The 15756-nt window shown below is 54.0% G+C and overlaps 7 protein-coding genes across 7 annotated transcripts; 3 read left to right on the plus strand and 4 right to left on the minus strand.

Moving 5' to 3' along the window:
* Window positions 1-744: 744 nt before the first annotated feature.
* Window positions 745-2978, minus strand: ASPACDRAFT_51211 (cytochrome P450; the record flags this gene model as incomplete). Its single annotated transcript, XM_020202446.1, has 7 exons — window positions 745-1388; window positions 1504-1552; window positions 1641-1931; window positions 2005-2090; window positions 2167-2251; window positions 2334-2571; window positions 2959-2978. 7 exons carry the CDS (start codon window positions 2976-2978, stop codon window positions 745-747), a joined length of 1413 nt encoding a protein of 470 aa, XP_020057645.1.
* A 1257-nt stretch (window positions 2979-4235) lies between these two features.
* Window positions 4236-4832, plus strand: ASPACDRAFT_41569 (uncharacterized protein; the record flags this gene model as incomplete). The annotated part of the gene is made up of 1 exon (XM_020200959.1): window positions 4236-4832. One exon carries the CDS (start codon window positions 4236-4238, stop codon window positions 4830-4832), a length of 597 nt encoding a protein of 198 aa, XP_020057646.1.
* Window positions 4833-5549: 717 nt separating this feature from the next.
* On the minus strand, window positions 5550-7685 carry ASPACDRAFT_1879884 (cytochrome P450; the record flags this gene model as incomplete). Its single annotated transcript, XM_020198183.1, has 6 exons — window positions 5550-5597; window positions 5816-6201; window positions 6309-6890; window positions 6954-7017; window positions 7461-7580; window positions 7614-7685. The coding sequence occupies 6 exons, from the start codon at window positions 7683-7685 to the stop codon at window positions 5550-5552; spliced, it is 1272 nt and encodes a 423-aa protein (XP_020057647.1).
* A 383-nt stretch (window positions 7686-8068) lies between these two features.
* ASPACDRAFT_1879885 (uncharacterized protein) lies at window positions 8069-9663 on the plus strand. The gene is made up of 2 exons (XM_020198184.1): window positions 8069-8264; window positions 8337-9663. The coding sequence occupies exons 1-2, from the start codon at window positions 8190-8192 to the stop codon at window positions 9522-9524; spliced, it is 1263 nt and encodes a 420-aa protein (XP_020057648.1). The 5' UTR covers window positions 8069-8189; the 3' UTR covers window positions 9525-9663.
* An 853-nt stretch (window positions 9664-10516) lies between these two features.
* Window positions 10517-12895, plus strand: ASPACDRAFT_1866705 (uncharacterized protein). Its single transcript, XM_020197882.1, has 4 exons — window positions 10517-11186; window positions 11250-11569; window positions 11647-11762; window positions 11860-12895. The coding sequence occupies exons 1-4, from the start codon at window positions 10550-10552 to the stop codon at window positions 12674-12676; spliced, it is 1890 nt and encodes a 629-aa protein (XP_020057649.1). The 5' UTR covers window positions 10517-10549; the 3' UTR covers window positions 12677-12895.
* Window positions 12896-12987: 92 nt separating this feature from the next.
* Window positions 12988-13675, minus strand: ASPACDRAFT_77093 (VOC family protein). The gene is made up of 2 exons (XM_020204874.1): window positions 13417-13675; window positions 12988-13341 (listed from the first exon to the last, which is right to left on the minus strand). The coding sequence occupies exons 1-2, from the start codon at window positions 13652-13654 to the stop codon at window positions 13175-13177; spliced, it is 405 nt and encodes a 134-aa protein (XP_020057650.1). The 5' UTR covers window positions 13655-13675; the 3' UTR covers window positions 12988-13174.
* Window positions 13676-14233: 558 nt separating this feature from the next.
* On the minus strand, window positions 14234-15670 carry ASPACDRAFT_115951 (zinc-binding alcohol dehydrogenase family protein). Its single transcript, XM_020195946.1, has one exon. It carries the CDS (start codon window positions 15527-15529, stop codon window positions 14426-14428), a length of 1104 nt encoding a protein of 367 aa, XP_020057651.1. The 5' UTR covers window positions 15530-15670; the 3' UTR covers window positions 14234-14425.
* Between the last annotated feature and the right edge of the window lie 86 nt (window positions 15671-15756).

Raw genomic sequence — 15756 nt, forward strand, 5'->3', positions numbered from 1 at the left:
ACTGATCAGTCCAAGATGTGGATACGTTCAATATCGTACAACATTCTGGACCGAATACCCCTATTCTCTCCAATGTGAACCGAGCCTACTCAACCTTGCCCGGCCACTCGTCGACTTCCCCCCACCGAACCCGTTCCCCCCCCCCCCCCCGCCCGAGGCGAGGATTGTACGGACATTGTCCTTACGACGTATGGGATCTCTCAAGGTACCGTCTGAAGGTTGGAGAGGCCGGACTAGTATTGGGAAGAGCCCAGCGGTGCTCCAAGAGAGGCTAATCGGTATGAATTTCTACAAACACCCCCGGGGGTTTGGAGAAGTGGGTACCTCATAAGTTAGTCAGGCTTGTGAATTTGGGTGAGCAGTCCAGCGTGAACGGCAGACAAACACTGTGCGCAACGAGTGTGGAAAAAGATACTTAAGTCTTGTTCATAAGAACAAGAAACCCCAGTCATATAGAAGTGTCAGGGGTAGGGACGAGACCCCGTGATTCAGGGGACAGGTAGAACCCTAACTTGCCCGCGCTCCTTGCGTGAAAAGCTTGCAATTGGACCACCATGACTATCGCGGATTTTTTGGCATTGCTCACGGTCCACGCAACTGTTAAGATTCTATAATCTCCTTCAGTCTATGCTATAGTACACTCCGGTCCCCTCATCCTGATTAATCCAGCGACAATCCCGAGGCCTACTCCCAAACAATTGATACAAGGTGGGAATCTACAATGAAACCCGACAAACCGCATTCTCATTTCCTCCGTCCCCTAAAACGCAGGGTACAATCCCCTCGCGGCCGACAGGTCAAGTAGTCATTCCAGTCTGGCACCGGGCCGTCCGAAGAAAGCGCGGCGTCGCTCCCGACCAAGGAGATCTCATAGCAGATCAGGGCGTAGGCGACGACGATCTTCAGGATCAGGGTGGCCAGCCGCTGGCCCTTGCACAGGTGGGTGCCGCCGCCCCACCCGAGAAAGGCGTCGCGGTCGACGATCGGACGGGCGGGATCCCACCGCAGCGGGTCTGGGTAAAGGTTCGGATCCAACGCGACGTCCGAGAAGGGATAGAGCACGAAGGCCGCGGAGGGGATTGTGAAGCCGCCAATCGACAGGTCGGGCCCGGTGTTGCGGCGCACCGCCATGTGCGGTTGCGCGCGCCGAAGCGTCTCGCGGATGCAGAGGTCGAGGCGCGGGGTCTGCGACTCCCAGGCGGCGAGCGGGACCGCCGATAGCGCCGTCTGGATCTGCTCCCTAGACATCATGGTTGGAGGGATTGTTTCGCGGGGTTTCGTGGTGGTGGTGATGGTGGTGGTGGGTAAGCCTAACAGGGCTTCGATCTCCGTGCGTACGGCCCTGGACCAGATCGGCTCATGGGCGAGGAACAGGAGAAGCCACGTGCCTGCAGTTCCAGACAAGGGAATTGAATTAGTATTGCCCGGAGAGAGCTTTGGTAGACCACTCGAGTAAGGTGGAAATGAACGTGAGAGGCTCGAGGGGGGCTTTCTATATCGTACCGATCGTGCCCGTAGATCGCGCCCCAGCGATGGGGAGACCCATCATGAACTATCAGACCCGAACCAAAATGTAACAATCAGCACCCATAATAACATGCACCAACAGACACGAAACATGACCGGACTAATTTACTCACCCCCGTGATGCATTGGGTACTTTCTCCGGAATCGAGGAGCTGCTGGAGAGTGTCGTCCCGTCGGACCCCACTGCGGACGCGTTGCTTAACAGCCTGTCTGAAGGTCGAGTAAACAAACATGGAGGCACGCAGCTTGTGGAGTGTTGCCAGACTCGGCACCCATGGCCATGAGGTGCTGGGCTTGACCGAGGCGTCGATCACATCATAGAAGTATTTCAAGCGAGACACTAGGCGTGGATCTTCAGCCACATCATGTGAAGTAACGGCACGGACGATCATCTGAAAGGTGACCTAGAAGAGAATCAGTAGAATGCTTGCCTGCAAGGATATATCCCCAACATAGTCGAGATCGTTATGCACTTACTCCATGTACAGTAGAGCATGGATCAATCACGAGATTGTCCCAGGAATCCATTTTGCGATGACAGTCTGCAAGCAGTTGCGGAAGCACTGGAAGTAACATCATTTAAGCATGACGTCCCACTTTATGTACCGTACCCCTGCGGGTGCCTGGGAAAGTGCATACAATGTTGGAGGTTATCCGGCTTCTGCAAAACATTTAATCGCTTGTAGATACCATGAAGTGCCTGGGGGTTGAGACCGGTAGGGATCTGTCGCCGACGGAGGAAGAAGGTGTAACTAGTCAGGATCGTATACGGCCTCATCTTTTCAGATCAAAGAAGTATCACGTACAGTACCAATGAGGGCCTGGAACCCCTGGTAGAGATTCAGAGCCTTCTCCCCAAAGAACGTACGCCTCGCCTCCTCGCCTGACACCACAATGACTTCATTCTTGTCCAGTAGAAAACGGAAGACCTTGGATTCGGTCGCTCGAGAGCCCTCCGCTAGGAAGTCAAACGGAGTGGTGAAAAAGGAATGCGCAATCTTCCTCGTGGACCAGCAAAGCTCCGGAGGAGAAGTGTCGGGACTTCTCGTAACCGGTTTCTTGATATTGCGGGAACCAAAGACGTATTGCAAGAGTATCAGGAGGATGCCCGCAATCACAGCGGTGCTGGTGACCGCGTTCGAAGCCAGCAGAGCCTCCGAAGTCATCGAATAGCTGGGTAAGATCATCGTTAACACCATCGACAACACGTGCGTGAGTTTAGCAAGGAAAAACACAAACGTCCATCCATAAGAAAAAATGCTAACCACCCACTAGAGAAAAGGTTCTCGCTTGCCAAGCATGGTCTTCCAGCGGCCGGTTACTCCCCAAGTCTGTTTTCATTATCTTGCCGGGGGGCGGGGTGGAGGAAGGGGGCGAAGTCTAACCCGGTGGGCTTGCTAGACTTATCTAGTCCATACAATAGTCGCGTACATCTCTTCTCCTTGGGCCATGGTTTCTTCCCTCATGGACCAACGCACAAGTCGAATCCAACGTACCGGTATTTTCATGAGTTCCTGAAACTTGTAATGAATCTCGTGCCATTGGGTCACCTACTCCATCTTGACCGAGGGTCAAACGCGGTAGCCTGCGCTTTCTACGCAGAGGAGAGCTTGGAATAATGGCGGCGAGATTCTAGTTCGTTCTGGGTTATTGTTTGAGGACCTAGTATAATACATCGGCCTCAGGACGTCAAGGTAATATATGGGCAATGGTTCCTTTCCCAAGCGGGCAGCTGAATCCACATGGCGGAAAAGTGGGTATATGCATGATCGATGGAGTGAAATCCGATTGGCTCAGGCTGTCGGAGACCGAATCATCCACTGAACTCATCTCCGGTACGTACTGTACTACTACGTACCATATCTTACTCAGTGTGTATCACCGTATCTGTTACATGGTAAAGCCCAAGATAGCGCGGGAGCTTGACCTTGTTAGTCTCCGCAGTGGGCCGCGTGTGAACTTAGTAGGTAAGTATGGCTTTGGAATTGGAACCGGTATCATTGGTTATGACATCCTTATGTAACCAAGGAAACAAAAGCACATCGATCTTCAGGCAACATTGTCTCCGAAATTGAGTATACCTAACAGGGATATTTGCCAATGGATAGGAGGCGAGGCATTCGCTTGGCTACCTCAGTGAAAGATGCAACGCTTCTTTGAAAAAAAAGGAAAGAAAGAAAGCAAGTAACCAAGCAACTCACAGCCGGGTAGGCAGCCGTCAACAATTCCAACCGCTATTTGAAGCGATCGGAGTCAATCCTCAGTCTCAGTCTGCTGGTAAGCCATCTAGTCTGGCAATAAGTGGAGCCATGGAAAGTTGCTATCTGTGAACGGCAAGCCGTTAGACCCATCGCGTAGGTAAGAGACTAGGATGAATGTTCTGATCGGGGCTGCGGCCTACTGATGTCCGCTAATGCAAGTCTGCCGGTTAAGCTACTACATAAGACGATCTACTGTCGTATGTGAGATTGCGAGACTGACTTCGCCATAAGCTATGGGAAGTACTCACCGCTTCTCTTCCTCATTTAATATTGGATGCGAAAGAGCAGACTCTCTGGGCACGGAACTTCGACGCCAATTTTTATCAATTTGTGCCTTGAAAAAAAAAAAACGATCAAAGAACCACTCCTCATACCAAGCAGCCCTTTTTTCCTCACACCTTCACACCTGTCCAAGCCATCGTGTCAAGACCGTTCATGTCGCCAGCGATGTCGCTTCCGTGGCTGTCGTTCACCAGGAAGGGGCCCGGAGCTAGGATCGTCCCCGATGGTCCCGTCACGATTCCCTACATCTACCGCCTCGTGTTAACAACGATCGAGCCCATAATCGCCCTCTCCGGGGCTCTGCAGTCGCTGGTGTGTCCCACCGTGTTCATGAGCAGCATGACCCGCGGCGCCGTGCCCTTTGTGCCGGAGGTGGGATTCCTGCACACTGAGCTGGGCGGCGCGTGGCTGTATTTTGCCTTTGTCGAGGCGGTCGTGCTGCGGGTCTTCGACCGTGACGAGCGGCTGTGGCGCTTCCTCTGCGCGGCCATGCTGCTCAGCGACCTCGCCTGGTGTCACTCCGTCGCCCAGGCGGTGGGCGGCTGGCACATCTGGCTCAACGTCCGGATCTGGTCCGCCGAGGATCACTTGATGTTCTGGACCTCCGCCCCGATCACGGTGATGCGGATCCTGATCGTGAGCGGGGTCGGCCTCCAGAAGGCGGACGAGGGCGCTCCGGTGCAAAGTGAGGTTGGTCAAACCCTAAAGCATGGCAAGAAGGAGATTGGGGATAGCAGGGATGGTCGTCATGGGGGTGCATAGGAGAAGTGGAACCTGTCTCTGGTTCTCACTTGCAGTATATGCAGGGAAAGGAGGAAACGTAAAAAGAAAGAGAAGAGAAAGGAAAACACAGAGAGCAGAGACAACCAAGCGGAAGGACTGTTGGCGGATGTTTGTCTTGTGATGTGGCGTCAAGACAAAAACCACTTTATCTTCGCTTCGCGCATAACGAGATTGCCAAGGGGGCAGGAGGGGTCGGGAGGGGGGCCATCTCGACTATACAGCTTGCATCTTCTTCTCTGGTGTATGGATGCTTTTGGAGTAACCACCCAGTATCTCGGAGACTATAGACAGGTTTTGAATGGGAACCTATGGCGTGTTGATATGGTGCAACTACTACGATAGCATGATTCAATGAAAAATAGTACCCGACATGGTACAAAGCTTACCCACCTCTTTCCGTTAGAGAACGCGTTTGTATTTCCCAGACGTTGATTACCATGGTCATGCCCTATCGGTAAGAAAGGTGTTCCAGCGAGACCCACGTTGCTTCGGCCTTTTGCATTCGAACAGAGAAATTCAGGAGACTGTAACTTCCCGGGTGGCGAATGCTTCTTTGCGGACGATTCTTACAATGAAGACGGAAAATGCAGGAACGAGTTTCGTTTCACCCGGCCTGTGAGGGCGGGAAGAGTTAGTTTAATGTGGCCAAAAGAGAATCTACTGAGATCCACAACCCTAATGTCTTCGACCTCCTCTTTAGATTACCATCATGAGCGGCCTGCAACACGTGTCGTCGGCGAATTTCTAAGAAAATATCTTATCAATTGTTGGTTTATAATTCATACATGCAGTTTCTGGTCCTGCAGAAGAATAGCCCTTGAAAAGGTGCTTATTTCTAAATGTCTTGACCGTGCATAATCTCTAAACACGTGTTCTCCCTAAGCGTGTCTTCTCTGTTTCCAGTTTTGATTCTAGTCTAAGCAACTCAGACCCGAATCGGCCAGCCGTGCCTTGAATAACACCTGCGCAGTCTGGTCACAAACCAGGTCAGCCCCTATCTCCCAATTGGGAGGTCGAGACTGTCCGTCGGGGAATCGGATGTCATACTTCATGATCAAATGCGCGAGCAATATCTTGATCTCGTTGGCGGCGAAGAACCGGCCGGGACAGGCGCGGACCCCGTGCCCAAAGCCATAGTGCTCCGCACTCGTCATCACCAACTGATGCTTGTTCTCGTGGCCCGCTTGCTCGCGCTTCTGCCGGAAGCGGAATCCGTTGAACCTGTGTGGATCGGGATAAATGCTCTCGTCTTGCATCCTATGGGCAGAGACCACGAGGCTGGCGCCCTTCGGAATGACCGTAGCGTCCGAGAAGGTAATCTCCTTCGTGGCATAGCGGTGCAGGGAAGCTGGAGAGCCATTTGAGTTAGTGTCAGCACCCGTCGCGAAATCCAAAGCAAAGGGAGTTTTTTTGAGGTAAAAAAAAGAAAAGACTGCAGAGGGAGGGGTCACGGACTTAGCCCGGGCGGATTCAACCGTTGACTCTCCTTCACCACGCTGTCCAGGAGTTTCATCTTGGTCAAACTGGTCTTCTGGAAGCAGCCGTCGGCCTCCATTACCGACCGGATCTCTTCCCGCAGGGGCTGCAGATATTCCGGGTGGGCCGCCAAGTCGTAGATGACGTTGGTGAGGAGGTTAGACGTGGTGTGGATAGTCACTAGAGTCAACCCGATCTGCGCTGTAGTCGCGTCCAACGGACGACCGGCGGCGACTTCGTGGAGCCAGTCCAGAGCATCCGCCAGTCTCGTGGTCTTCTTGTTCTGTTGCCGCTCCTCCATTTCTCGCCGGATGATCCGGCGCGCCACCCGCACATGTTGTCGGAGCTTCTGGGCGGGTGCCAGGAACCAGTGCACGATGGGTCGGAGGATAGATGGCCAGCGTCGTAGGGCGGTGATGGCGCCGAAGATGTCCAGCGTGTAGTTCACCGAGAGATCCAGCCATTCCGGGTTGCGACACACTCGCTCGCCCAAGAAAACCAGGGTCGACAGACGCGCGACGATGTAGGGGACCTCGCGGGCAAAGAAATGGGGCTCCCAGTCTATTCGAGGGCAAGGAATCCATTAACCACAGCATTCCAATAAGAACCGGGGTCATTTCAAACCTTGGGGCTGACCGAAATGATCTTCCAGCGTCAAAGCGGTCTCTCTGGAGAGAGGATTCGTGTACTGTCCTGTAGCAGCGGGTTCAGCTCAGGCTGCGGAAAACGGGTCCTTGTTGAAAGCCATCATACTCAGATTGCGAGTGATTTTCTGGTTGATCACATCCAACAAAATGTGGTGGTTATCCGTGCCCCGGAACGCCTCGAAGCCGGGATAATCTCCGACCGGAAGAGACTAAAGCCTGATTTTAAAACACTGTCCACTCTCCAGAACGTATGTGCTCAAAGACACTACCTTCTTAACTGCTTCCTCAAGACTGAGGGCCGGGTGCCTCCGAACTTCCTCGACATACTTGGGATGAAGCACCAACATTGGGCCGTGGGGGAACATGGCTTGAAAAATCATGTGACCCTATGCAGGTAACGGACGAGCGCATCAGTCAGCCTCTCGCTGGCTCATTGGTCTCGTGCAAGGCAGGCACCCGCATTGGATAGAAGGGAGATTCCTACCTTTTCGAAACCGTGACGGATCAGAGCCCTGGCCGAGGACATGAAGCGCAGACTGGCTTTCTGGTCGAACACAGGCCACTGGCCTGTTCCAACCACGGGGATGCGGCTGTAAGGGAGATTCTGCACGGCATTTTAAACCCAGCTAAACAGCACGAGGACGGCCACTGTGAGACACACCCCCGACAGGAGATATGCAGAAGGTCTAAGCTCTGGAATGGGCTGCATCTTGAGCACCTGAGAGCAGAAATTGAATAGACGGTAGCAAGCCGTTGAGTAAATACGTGGAATTTAGGGCTTTGGCCGAGCTGGGTGCTGGGAATGGTTAGAGCTCCGCAGGTCCAATCGGAAAATCCACGGCCCCACGCCCCGGCCGGTATGGTATGAAATCGTAGGTATTTCGCTATTGTGACGGTATACTAATCCTGATAGTGAGTACCTAGTACCTAACTGAGAGGTAATTGTAGTAAACCACTTCAACTTCGAGTCCCGTCTGCTTCTACATTTACTTTTTCCAGTTAGTCGGCTTCACTCCCTGCTCGTGCACGACGCAAAACTTGTCCATTGGTCGGGCTGGGATATTTTCGCCTGCACCTATCCACAAAGTGCCCTCACCTTTATATATTGTAGTTAAAATGGTGTTTCGTTATCAGCGTCATCCCTGGCCTGCTCCCTCTTGTCACCGTTGATTTACTCTTTCACTTTCATTCACTTGCTTCGCCGGGCAACAACATGACTGACTTGCTGGAAAACAAGAATGTACTTACGAATCATGCTTACCAATTATACTATGCTCGGAAAAGGCTGGTACGCCGCTGTCCTTTGCGTGTTGGTCTGAAGGTTATGGACTGACATTTGTGATAACCACAATGCTCGCAGGTTCGCAGCCAGAGCCCATCAACATCGTCCTCCTTAGCTACCGATCAGGCCGACGAGGTTTTCTATCCAAAACTATCTATCTCCCCTTCTTCATACCCATCACGGTCCGATCCACACCTCTCTAAGTCTAAGCCCTCGTCTCCACGATCATCGCTCACGGATCCGGCTGTCGATTGCCGCAGCAATGAGCCAGAGGCCTGCACGCTGGGTCCATGTGACCTGACTCTCTTAGCTCGTTGGTGTGCTTCAACACACCGGTCTCTGAGTCTCGATGGGAGAAATGGGTCAATCTGGAGAAGTCGAATTGTGCGGGAGGGCATGAGCTACCCACCACTACTGAATAGCATCCTGGCTCTGTCGGCTTTAGACATGCTCTACAACTGTGGGAGGGATAGCGTACAGATGCCTCAACACAAACAACAACATCTGCGGCGTTTAGTCATCCTCCATTGGGATCGAGCAAGCGCCGGGCTGGACAATCAGATCAACCCAGCAAGGTCGGGGTTGCCGCGCAACGACTCCATTTCGTTATTTGCCCTGTGCAATATCCTGATAGTTCTTGCCTTTGGTCACATACGGTGGAGCTCCTGCTCCCCTCCCCCCTCCTCCTCCTCCTCCTCCTGCAGATCCGCGATCGTAGATTTCTGTTATACTGTGCGCCAAGTGCGTGGGTCGCCAGAAATCCTGGTCCAACTGATTGATGACGTTGCGCAAGGCGAGTTGGCTTCTCTAGTCCGCCCCGAGGAGGCTAGCCATCGCATGATGCCAAACACCTTCACCCTGGCAATCCATGCCCTGCGCAACAAGGCCCAGGTCAATAAAGCCGATCCAGAGGCAAGACTGGATCCCAGTACCAGCCTTATCTACAGTCAAGCCATCGATCGCCTGAGCTCATGCTTGCAGTATCTCACTTGGAGCAGCCGTCCGGGGCTGCTCGGGCTCTCCTGGCTGCTGGAGATCCCGGCAGGATTCGTCGATCTAGCTTTAGACCAGCAGCCCATTGCACTGACCATCCTCGCCCACTACTGTGTGGTCTTGTACCACTTGCGGTCGCAATGGTGGATGGGCAACTTAGGCATCCAGATTCTGAAGGAGATCAGCCAGCTCCTGGGCCGTGATGATCGCTTGGGGGACATTCAATGGGCCATCGATGCAATAGCCGGTGATTGTGATGCAAATGCTGGCTGATGGGGGCGAAAGCCCAAGATCATTCTTAGACGATTACAAGAGTTGGAATATCGGTTTAGTGCCTTTTATCCTACTTTTATTATTCTCTATTATTCTCGGCGCTGGCCGTGTGAATGTATGGATATATACATATAGGGGATGTATTTATGTACATAGTGTACTGTTACATGTGGCGAAGACTCTTCCTGACGTACTGGGTCTGTCTGCATCCGCCCGGCCCATGCGCGGATAAATTGTGTGCCCTCGCATGGCCCGAGCGTACCGCGGGACTGTTCTCCTCTTCCCGGAGTGGGGTCTGAGAACACATGTGTATTCATTTGAGCAAGAAACTAAGCTTTCATGTGGGCTGATCACTGTGGATCCCCACGATCCCATTACGTACGTACGTACTTGAGTACATAGTACTTAATTAAATAGTGGTTGGTACTCCTCATATGTATCATTGTATACTGTAATAAATTCTAGGCAACATTGATCTGAGGCTTGTGCAGGAGGAGCCCTAAGTTCACATCGCTTCGCCGCTCGGTCGACACGACCACAATAGTGCGTACTGTACAATACTTGCTTTTGTAACAAACATGAACCCCAACCCTAGGAAGTTTTCACTAGTTACATGTTACTTGGTATACTTTGTATACTAACTAGTGTTGCTATCGACGGTGACCCGGGGATGGGGCGTAAGTTGACTATAAATTGTAAAACCGGTGTACTAGCAAAGTGGATCGTGGTTTATCGATCATGGTTAATGGACCCAAGCTTGACACCAGTCAATTTGCTTGGTAATTCCTTCTTCCTTGTCTCTTCTTTCTTGCGCCGGTGCCGCCTCCTTTTCTTCGATCACTGGTAAGTCCCCCCCCCCCTTCTCCCTCTTCCTGGCCACTTTTGTCTTTTCTTCCCTCTTTTCTCTCTCTTCGTCCTCTCCGCATCAACTCGCTCACCAGCTGATCACTGAGTACTACTCTCCGCTGACTTGATGGTGTGGACCCTGACAGGCTCTGGGCGTATGGGTCAATTTGATTTGCCATATGCATGTTTTGCCTGCCCGGTTGGCCCGGACTGATGCCGTGGGGACCTCATCAGCCCCCCAAGAGCCCTACCATCTTCCCGGGACCGGCATTACTCCTGCTGAGAAAACCAAGGAGCAAGTCCTTGATCCTCAGCCATGCTCGGATCTGACTTCACGGGCTGCTACAGTCGCCACGCCCGACGACGCCGGCCAACCCTCACCCAAACCGCGCACGGCTCCCGGGGCAAGGGCCGGTCGGCCAACTCTGTTCTGGATCCATGCGAATCCAAAATCAATCTCGAAGGGCACCCGGGCCGAGGACCTGAAACGGATTCGCTCCCATGTCATGTCCGAGCATAATCGCAAGAAAAGGCTCGCTAGCACGCAGTTACATAAACGCCGAACCTGGAAACAGGTCGCTTTCCGATCTGCGCCGGTCAAGCCCGATTCCGGCCCCCACGGACAGGCACAGGCACAGGCACCGACACCGGCACAGGAGCAGTCGGCTGTCCTTCCAAGCCAGGAAAAAGGTACAGAGGTGCTGTCATCAGTCTCGTCCCTGATTCCCCGGGGCTTGGGCCTGCAATCGGCCATTGACCCTTTCAACACTTCCCACACCCCTCTTACCGATCGCATGATGCGACATTTGCAGCATTGTAAGTTCGCAGTCCACCCCTCTGTCACGTGGGTGATGCTAACCATCAATTGTTTCGGTCTAGTTCTAGTTGATCTGTCACAAGACGGTGTTCCATTCCAGAGTGGACGGCTCGACAAGATCAAGATGCATTGGGGGAAATTGATCCAAAACAATGCGGCCTGTCTTCATGCCTGCATCTGTGTCGCTTCCTCGGATATCGCTCTCCGGACACGTGAACTGCCTCTCAAGGCTTCCCGTAACAAGGGATTCAGCGCGCTGCTGCTCGATACTTTTCACCATCGGGGCGAGACCATTCGACTTGTCAACAGTGGTCTCTCGGACCCGGCTAGAGCAGCCAGTGATGGGCTGATTGCGTCTGTCTCGATGCTGCTGACAATCGAGGTATGCCCCCTCTAGTCTCCACTTCTCACCCAAATGAGGCCCGGGGTCGTCTCCTAACAACGGACGGGACCCATCAGATTGCCACGGGTACGCCAGCCTATCTGAAAATGCACCTCGCCGGGCTACGGCAAATGGTGGGACTGCGCAAGAGTTTCATAGACGTTCCGTATCCCGTACGATATCAGATTTCATGGTGAGTCTGCTCGTCGATGTAACGGGAGGCTTTCATCTGTCTCTTCGTCGTCAGGTAGGGTCAAAACAGATTCTAAATCTCAACATGCTTTCTGTAGGACCGATAGCCGCGTCGCATGTATGAGTCTTACCAAGCCGATCTTCCCCCCGGTCCGCAACCCTCGGCCTGAAACACACCCGATTCCACCCCCGACCGCGCATCTCGCGCGCCTCGGAACCGCGTTGCTTCAACTTTCGCACTGCCCCGGGGCCACCATCAGCCCGAAGCTCGCCGAGATCATTCACGATCTGGTGCAGCTGACCTGGTACGCCGAGGCCATTCACGCGGCCGAATCCGACTCCCCACCGCTCTACGACGACGACGACGAGCCGACCGAAGACTATTTCAACGGGGAGGTCCTGTACGTCGAATACATGCTGCTCAGCGACCGCTACACGGCGACGGGGCTGGCCAAGGACGATGACGCGTCGATCGAGGGCTGCGTGCGCCTGGCCTGCCTCCTGTTCCACAACAGCACCCTCTGGTCTTTCTACCCCTCCATGGCCGGCCTCTTCCCGCAACCCATCCGCGCGCTCCGCGTCGCCCTGGAGCAGCTCCTCGATCCCGCCCGCGGAGCGTCCCCGATCATTCCACTCCCGGCGGCGTATCCGAACCTGCTGCTCTGGGTCCTGGTCATGGGCGCGTGCAGCTGCAGCAGCAGCTGCAGCAGCGCCAGCGCCAACGTTAGCGCCGCCCTGGCACCCGAGCGCGCTTTCTTCGTCCGGACCCTGGCGCGGGCGCTGCACGCCCACGCCGTCACCTCCCCGGATGAGCTTCGCCGCCGGCTCGGGTTGTTCTTCTACCTCGATCGGTGCTATTTGGCCGAGCTGCGGGGTCTGTGGGAGGAGCTGCGCGCGGTGCCGTCGCAGCCTTGAAGCTGCCGTGTCAAGCTGGGAGGGCCGTAACTTGGTTGAACTGTATAGTGTATACCTCAGTCTACCTGGTGTACTGCACCTTGTGGTTGCTTTCCACCTCACACGATACAACATAGGCGGTCTAGGTGTATCAGAAGTCGGAGTATAGAGCTTAGCATACTGTTTTTCTTTTGTTTCTCTAGGCTGCCTGTAGCTATATGATGAAACACGGTCTTACACACATAGCACTCGATATGTAAACCTTTGCTATGTAGCTACAGATACACTTTCCCGAGTTAGATAAAATATGTCCTATACTCTACGGTAGCTCACAGATAGCAGTCAAGGCAAGAACGTTGTTATGATTGATTATGATTGAGTCACAGACGCTTTGCCGCAACTGGGCTTACCCATCTGTGATAGCCTCGAGCTGATGAAGGATTGAGAGAGACTCGACATCCAAACCCCCCCCGCACCCCCCCCGGGACCGCCATCATTCCCTACCAGGGAAATTCCCTATCAACGAAGAAGCCCATGATTCACCGCCTCGAGGTTATTCCCCGCGGGATCCAGCACGAAAGCCCCATAGTACGTGGCGTGGTAATCCGGCCGCAATCCGGGGGCCCCGTTGTCCGTGCCCCCGGCCTGGACTCCGGCGGCGTGGAACGCGTCCACGGTCGCGTGGTCTGTCCATACACAATTTTATTAGCACACCTAACCCTCGCTTTCTTTACCGGTAATGAAGACGAGGGAGGCTATACCGTGACAAGTAAACGCAATGTGCGCCGCGCGCTCGGAGACGGTCTGGGACCCAAGCACCCAGAAATCGGCTTTGCGGTAGCTGCCGATGTCGTCGTGGACCGAGCCAAGCCCCACGATGAACTCGCCGAATTGGTAGCGGACCTCGTAGCCCAGCGGCTTGAGGGCAGCCAGGTAGAAGGCCAGGCAGGCCTGGAATTGGGCTTCGGGGACGTAGAGGCTTGTGTGGTCGATTGCCATAACTTCGATTGCTGATCTAGGGGACGGACTGAGGTATCGTGCGATAATGGAATGTTTGGGTAAAGAAAATTGAGAATTATGGTGTTGGATGGGAGATGCAGTGTAATTAAGGTTGGCGTCCCCGCTCGATCTTCGTTTGCATCGGTGGCGGGGCAATACGAGACACTGCTTGGCTCCCGGTCCGGGGATGCAACATCCACTCTGCAATCGGCGTGTGACAGAATACCAGCATAGGCAGCAACAACAGGCAACAGTCCTTGTGCATGGTTGCCTAGCAGACGATGCTGCCTGAAACAGGATTCTTGGCGAGAAGGATTGCTGACAATTCCAGTAGATTTGTAGCATAGTATACGCTGTTACTAGTGGTCTGGGATTTCTTTCTTAAGAGAACCCTAGTAACACAGATGAAAATACGGAGATGCATCATGGATGATGTACTGCACATGGTTACCATTGATGGGTGGAGAAGTGAGCATGCTCCACACAAAGGCAGCTATAGGATTATCGGTGCAGAGTGATCGCGTTCAAGTCGTCAGGGCTAACTACATACTACAACTCCTATTGGCAGTATTACCAACTCTCACAAGTAATATGATTGAAACAAAAAGTACCATAGACGATTTGCTATCTCAAGTTCTAAGTTATTCCCCCATTACCTCTATGCTCGGTAGAATCATAAACTCATCAAAAGTCAACCAACCTGACAAAAAGCCGAAGCTGCAATACATCTCGCACACAACCATTAACCTCAATTTGATCATTCGCCCGCATTTACAGATGCACCTGCCAATGCCCCGTCTCCGAGCCACTCGAATACCCATCCAGCACCTTATTCACTGCATCCGCATCCAAACCCCGAAGTACTTGATACCCGGTAGGCTTGATCCTCCCCTCCGCCACCCAGACGGTCAGCCTGTTCCACAAGGGCCCCGCAGTCGCCGGTCTAGCCGTCGACGACCCCAAAACATTAACCGTCTCAAAGCCCGCCTCCTTCTTCGTCGACAGCTTAGACTCATCAACCAGCCCCCTCGGAATCAACCTTGCCAGCTTCCCAGTCTTGGAATTCGACAATGCCTCCACCCCGATCCACTGACTCTCGGGCGGATTGATCGTATCCAGCGCATAGAGCAAATCGTCGCCGACGATCGCACGCACCTCCGCCGCAATCTCCAGTCCAGACTTCCCCGAGCGATCAACAACATGCGTAGCGCCCAACTGCCTCGCCTCCTCCGCACTCTTAGCCCCAGCCACCACCACAATCCGCCCAATCCGCGCCAGCGCCGCAAGCTGGATCGCAAACCTCCCGGTATTCGACCCCCCACCCAAAATCAGTAACGATGTACCCGCATAATCAAAGCTCCACGCCGCAGCAGCCGAGTCCTCGCCCCACCAACGCGACGGAATCCCCAGCCCCGACGCATCGAACAGGGCCACGGCGGCCGTCACAAGATTCGTAGGTAGGGTGGCCAGCTGCGCGTCTGTAAACCCCGCAGGCACTTTGGCCGCATACCGCTCGTCCAGCAAGGCGTACTCCTGCAGCCCTTGGGTGTCGTTGTTGGGCTCGGAGGCGCCGTGCGGGAGACCCAGCGCGGCCTGGCCGACAACGTGGTCGCCCGGCTCGAAGCGGGTGACCTCGGGGCCGAGCTGCGTCACGACGCCGACGACGTCGGCGGCCAGCACGGCGGGCAGGGCGTCCTGGATGAAGAGCCCGTAGTCCCGGGATTTGGCGTCGTGGGGGTTGAGCCCGGCCACGGTGACTTTGATCTGGACGTGGTTGGCGTTGGGATGGGGGATGGGGCGCGTGGCTTTGGTGAGGGGTTGGCCGATTGCGGTGGCGAGGAGGGCGGTTTGGGTTCCGTTTTGGGGTTCTGACATTGTGGATCGGGGGTTTGTGTTTGCGTACTGTCGAATTGTTGAAGGTTGAGGGTGTTGGTGTAGAATTGTAATGCTTAGTTGAGTTGCGATACTTGGTTGGATTGTTATGCTGGGGAAGTGTCGTGCTATGAGTGTTTCTTATATGCTATGGTTAAAGGCAGTGGCTATTTATAGGACTCTACACCATTCGGACGCTCGGATTTAACACCAGTACTTATCTCCAGTTC

Source organism: Aspergillus aculeatus, assembly GCF_001890905.1.
Source record: "Aspergillus aculeatus ATCC 16872 unplaced genomic scaffold ASPACscaffold_5, whole genome shotgun sequence".
NCBI lineage: Eukaryota > Fungi > Ascomycota > Eurotiomycetes > Eurotiales > Aspergillaceae > Aspergillus > Aspergillus aculeatus.

What these genes read in the sequence shown, in the direction of transcription:
- ASPACDRAFT_1879885 (XM_020198184.1), top strand. Translation starts at nt 8,190, where the DNA reads ATGACTGACTTGCTGGAAAACAAGAATGTACTTACGAATCATGCTTAC. An exon ending in ACTATGCTCGGAAAAGGCTG is followed by an intron (nt 8,265 to 8,336) that starts GTACGCCGCTGT and finishes CAATGCTCGCAG; the next exon opens with GTTCGCAGCCAGAGCCCATC.
- ASPACDRAFT_1866705 (XM_020197882.1), top strand. Translation starts at nt 10,550, where the DNA reads ATGCATGTTTTGCCTGCCCGGTTGGCCCGGACTGATGCCGTGGGGACC. An exon ending in GATGCGACATTTGCAGCATT is followed by an intron (nt 11,187 to 11,249) that starts GTAAGTTCGCAG and finishes GTTTCGGTCTAG; the next exon opens with TTCTAGTTGATCTGTCACAA. An exon ending in GTACGATATCAGATTTCATG is followed by an intron (nt 11,763 to 11,859) that starts GTGAGTCTGCTC and finishes TGCTTTCTGTAG; the next exon opens with GACCGATAGCCGCGTCGCAT.
- ASPACDRAFT_77093 (XM_020204874.1), bottom strand. Translation starts at nt 13,654, where the DNA reads ATGGCAATCGACCACACAAGCCTCTACGTCCCCGAAGCCCAATTCCAG. An exon ending in CATTGCGTTTACTTGTCACG is followed by an intron (nt 13,342 to 13,416) that starts GTATAGCCTCCC and finishes GTGTATGGACAG; the next exon opens with ACCACGCGACCGTGGACGCG.
- ASPACDRAFT_115951 (XM_020195946.1), bottom strand. Translation starts at nt 15,529, where the DNA reads ATGTCAGAACCCCAAAACGGAACCCAAACCGCCCTCCTCGCCACCGCA.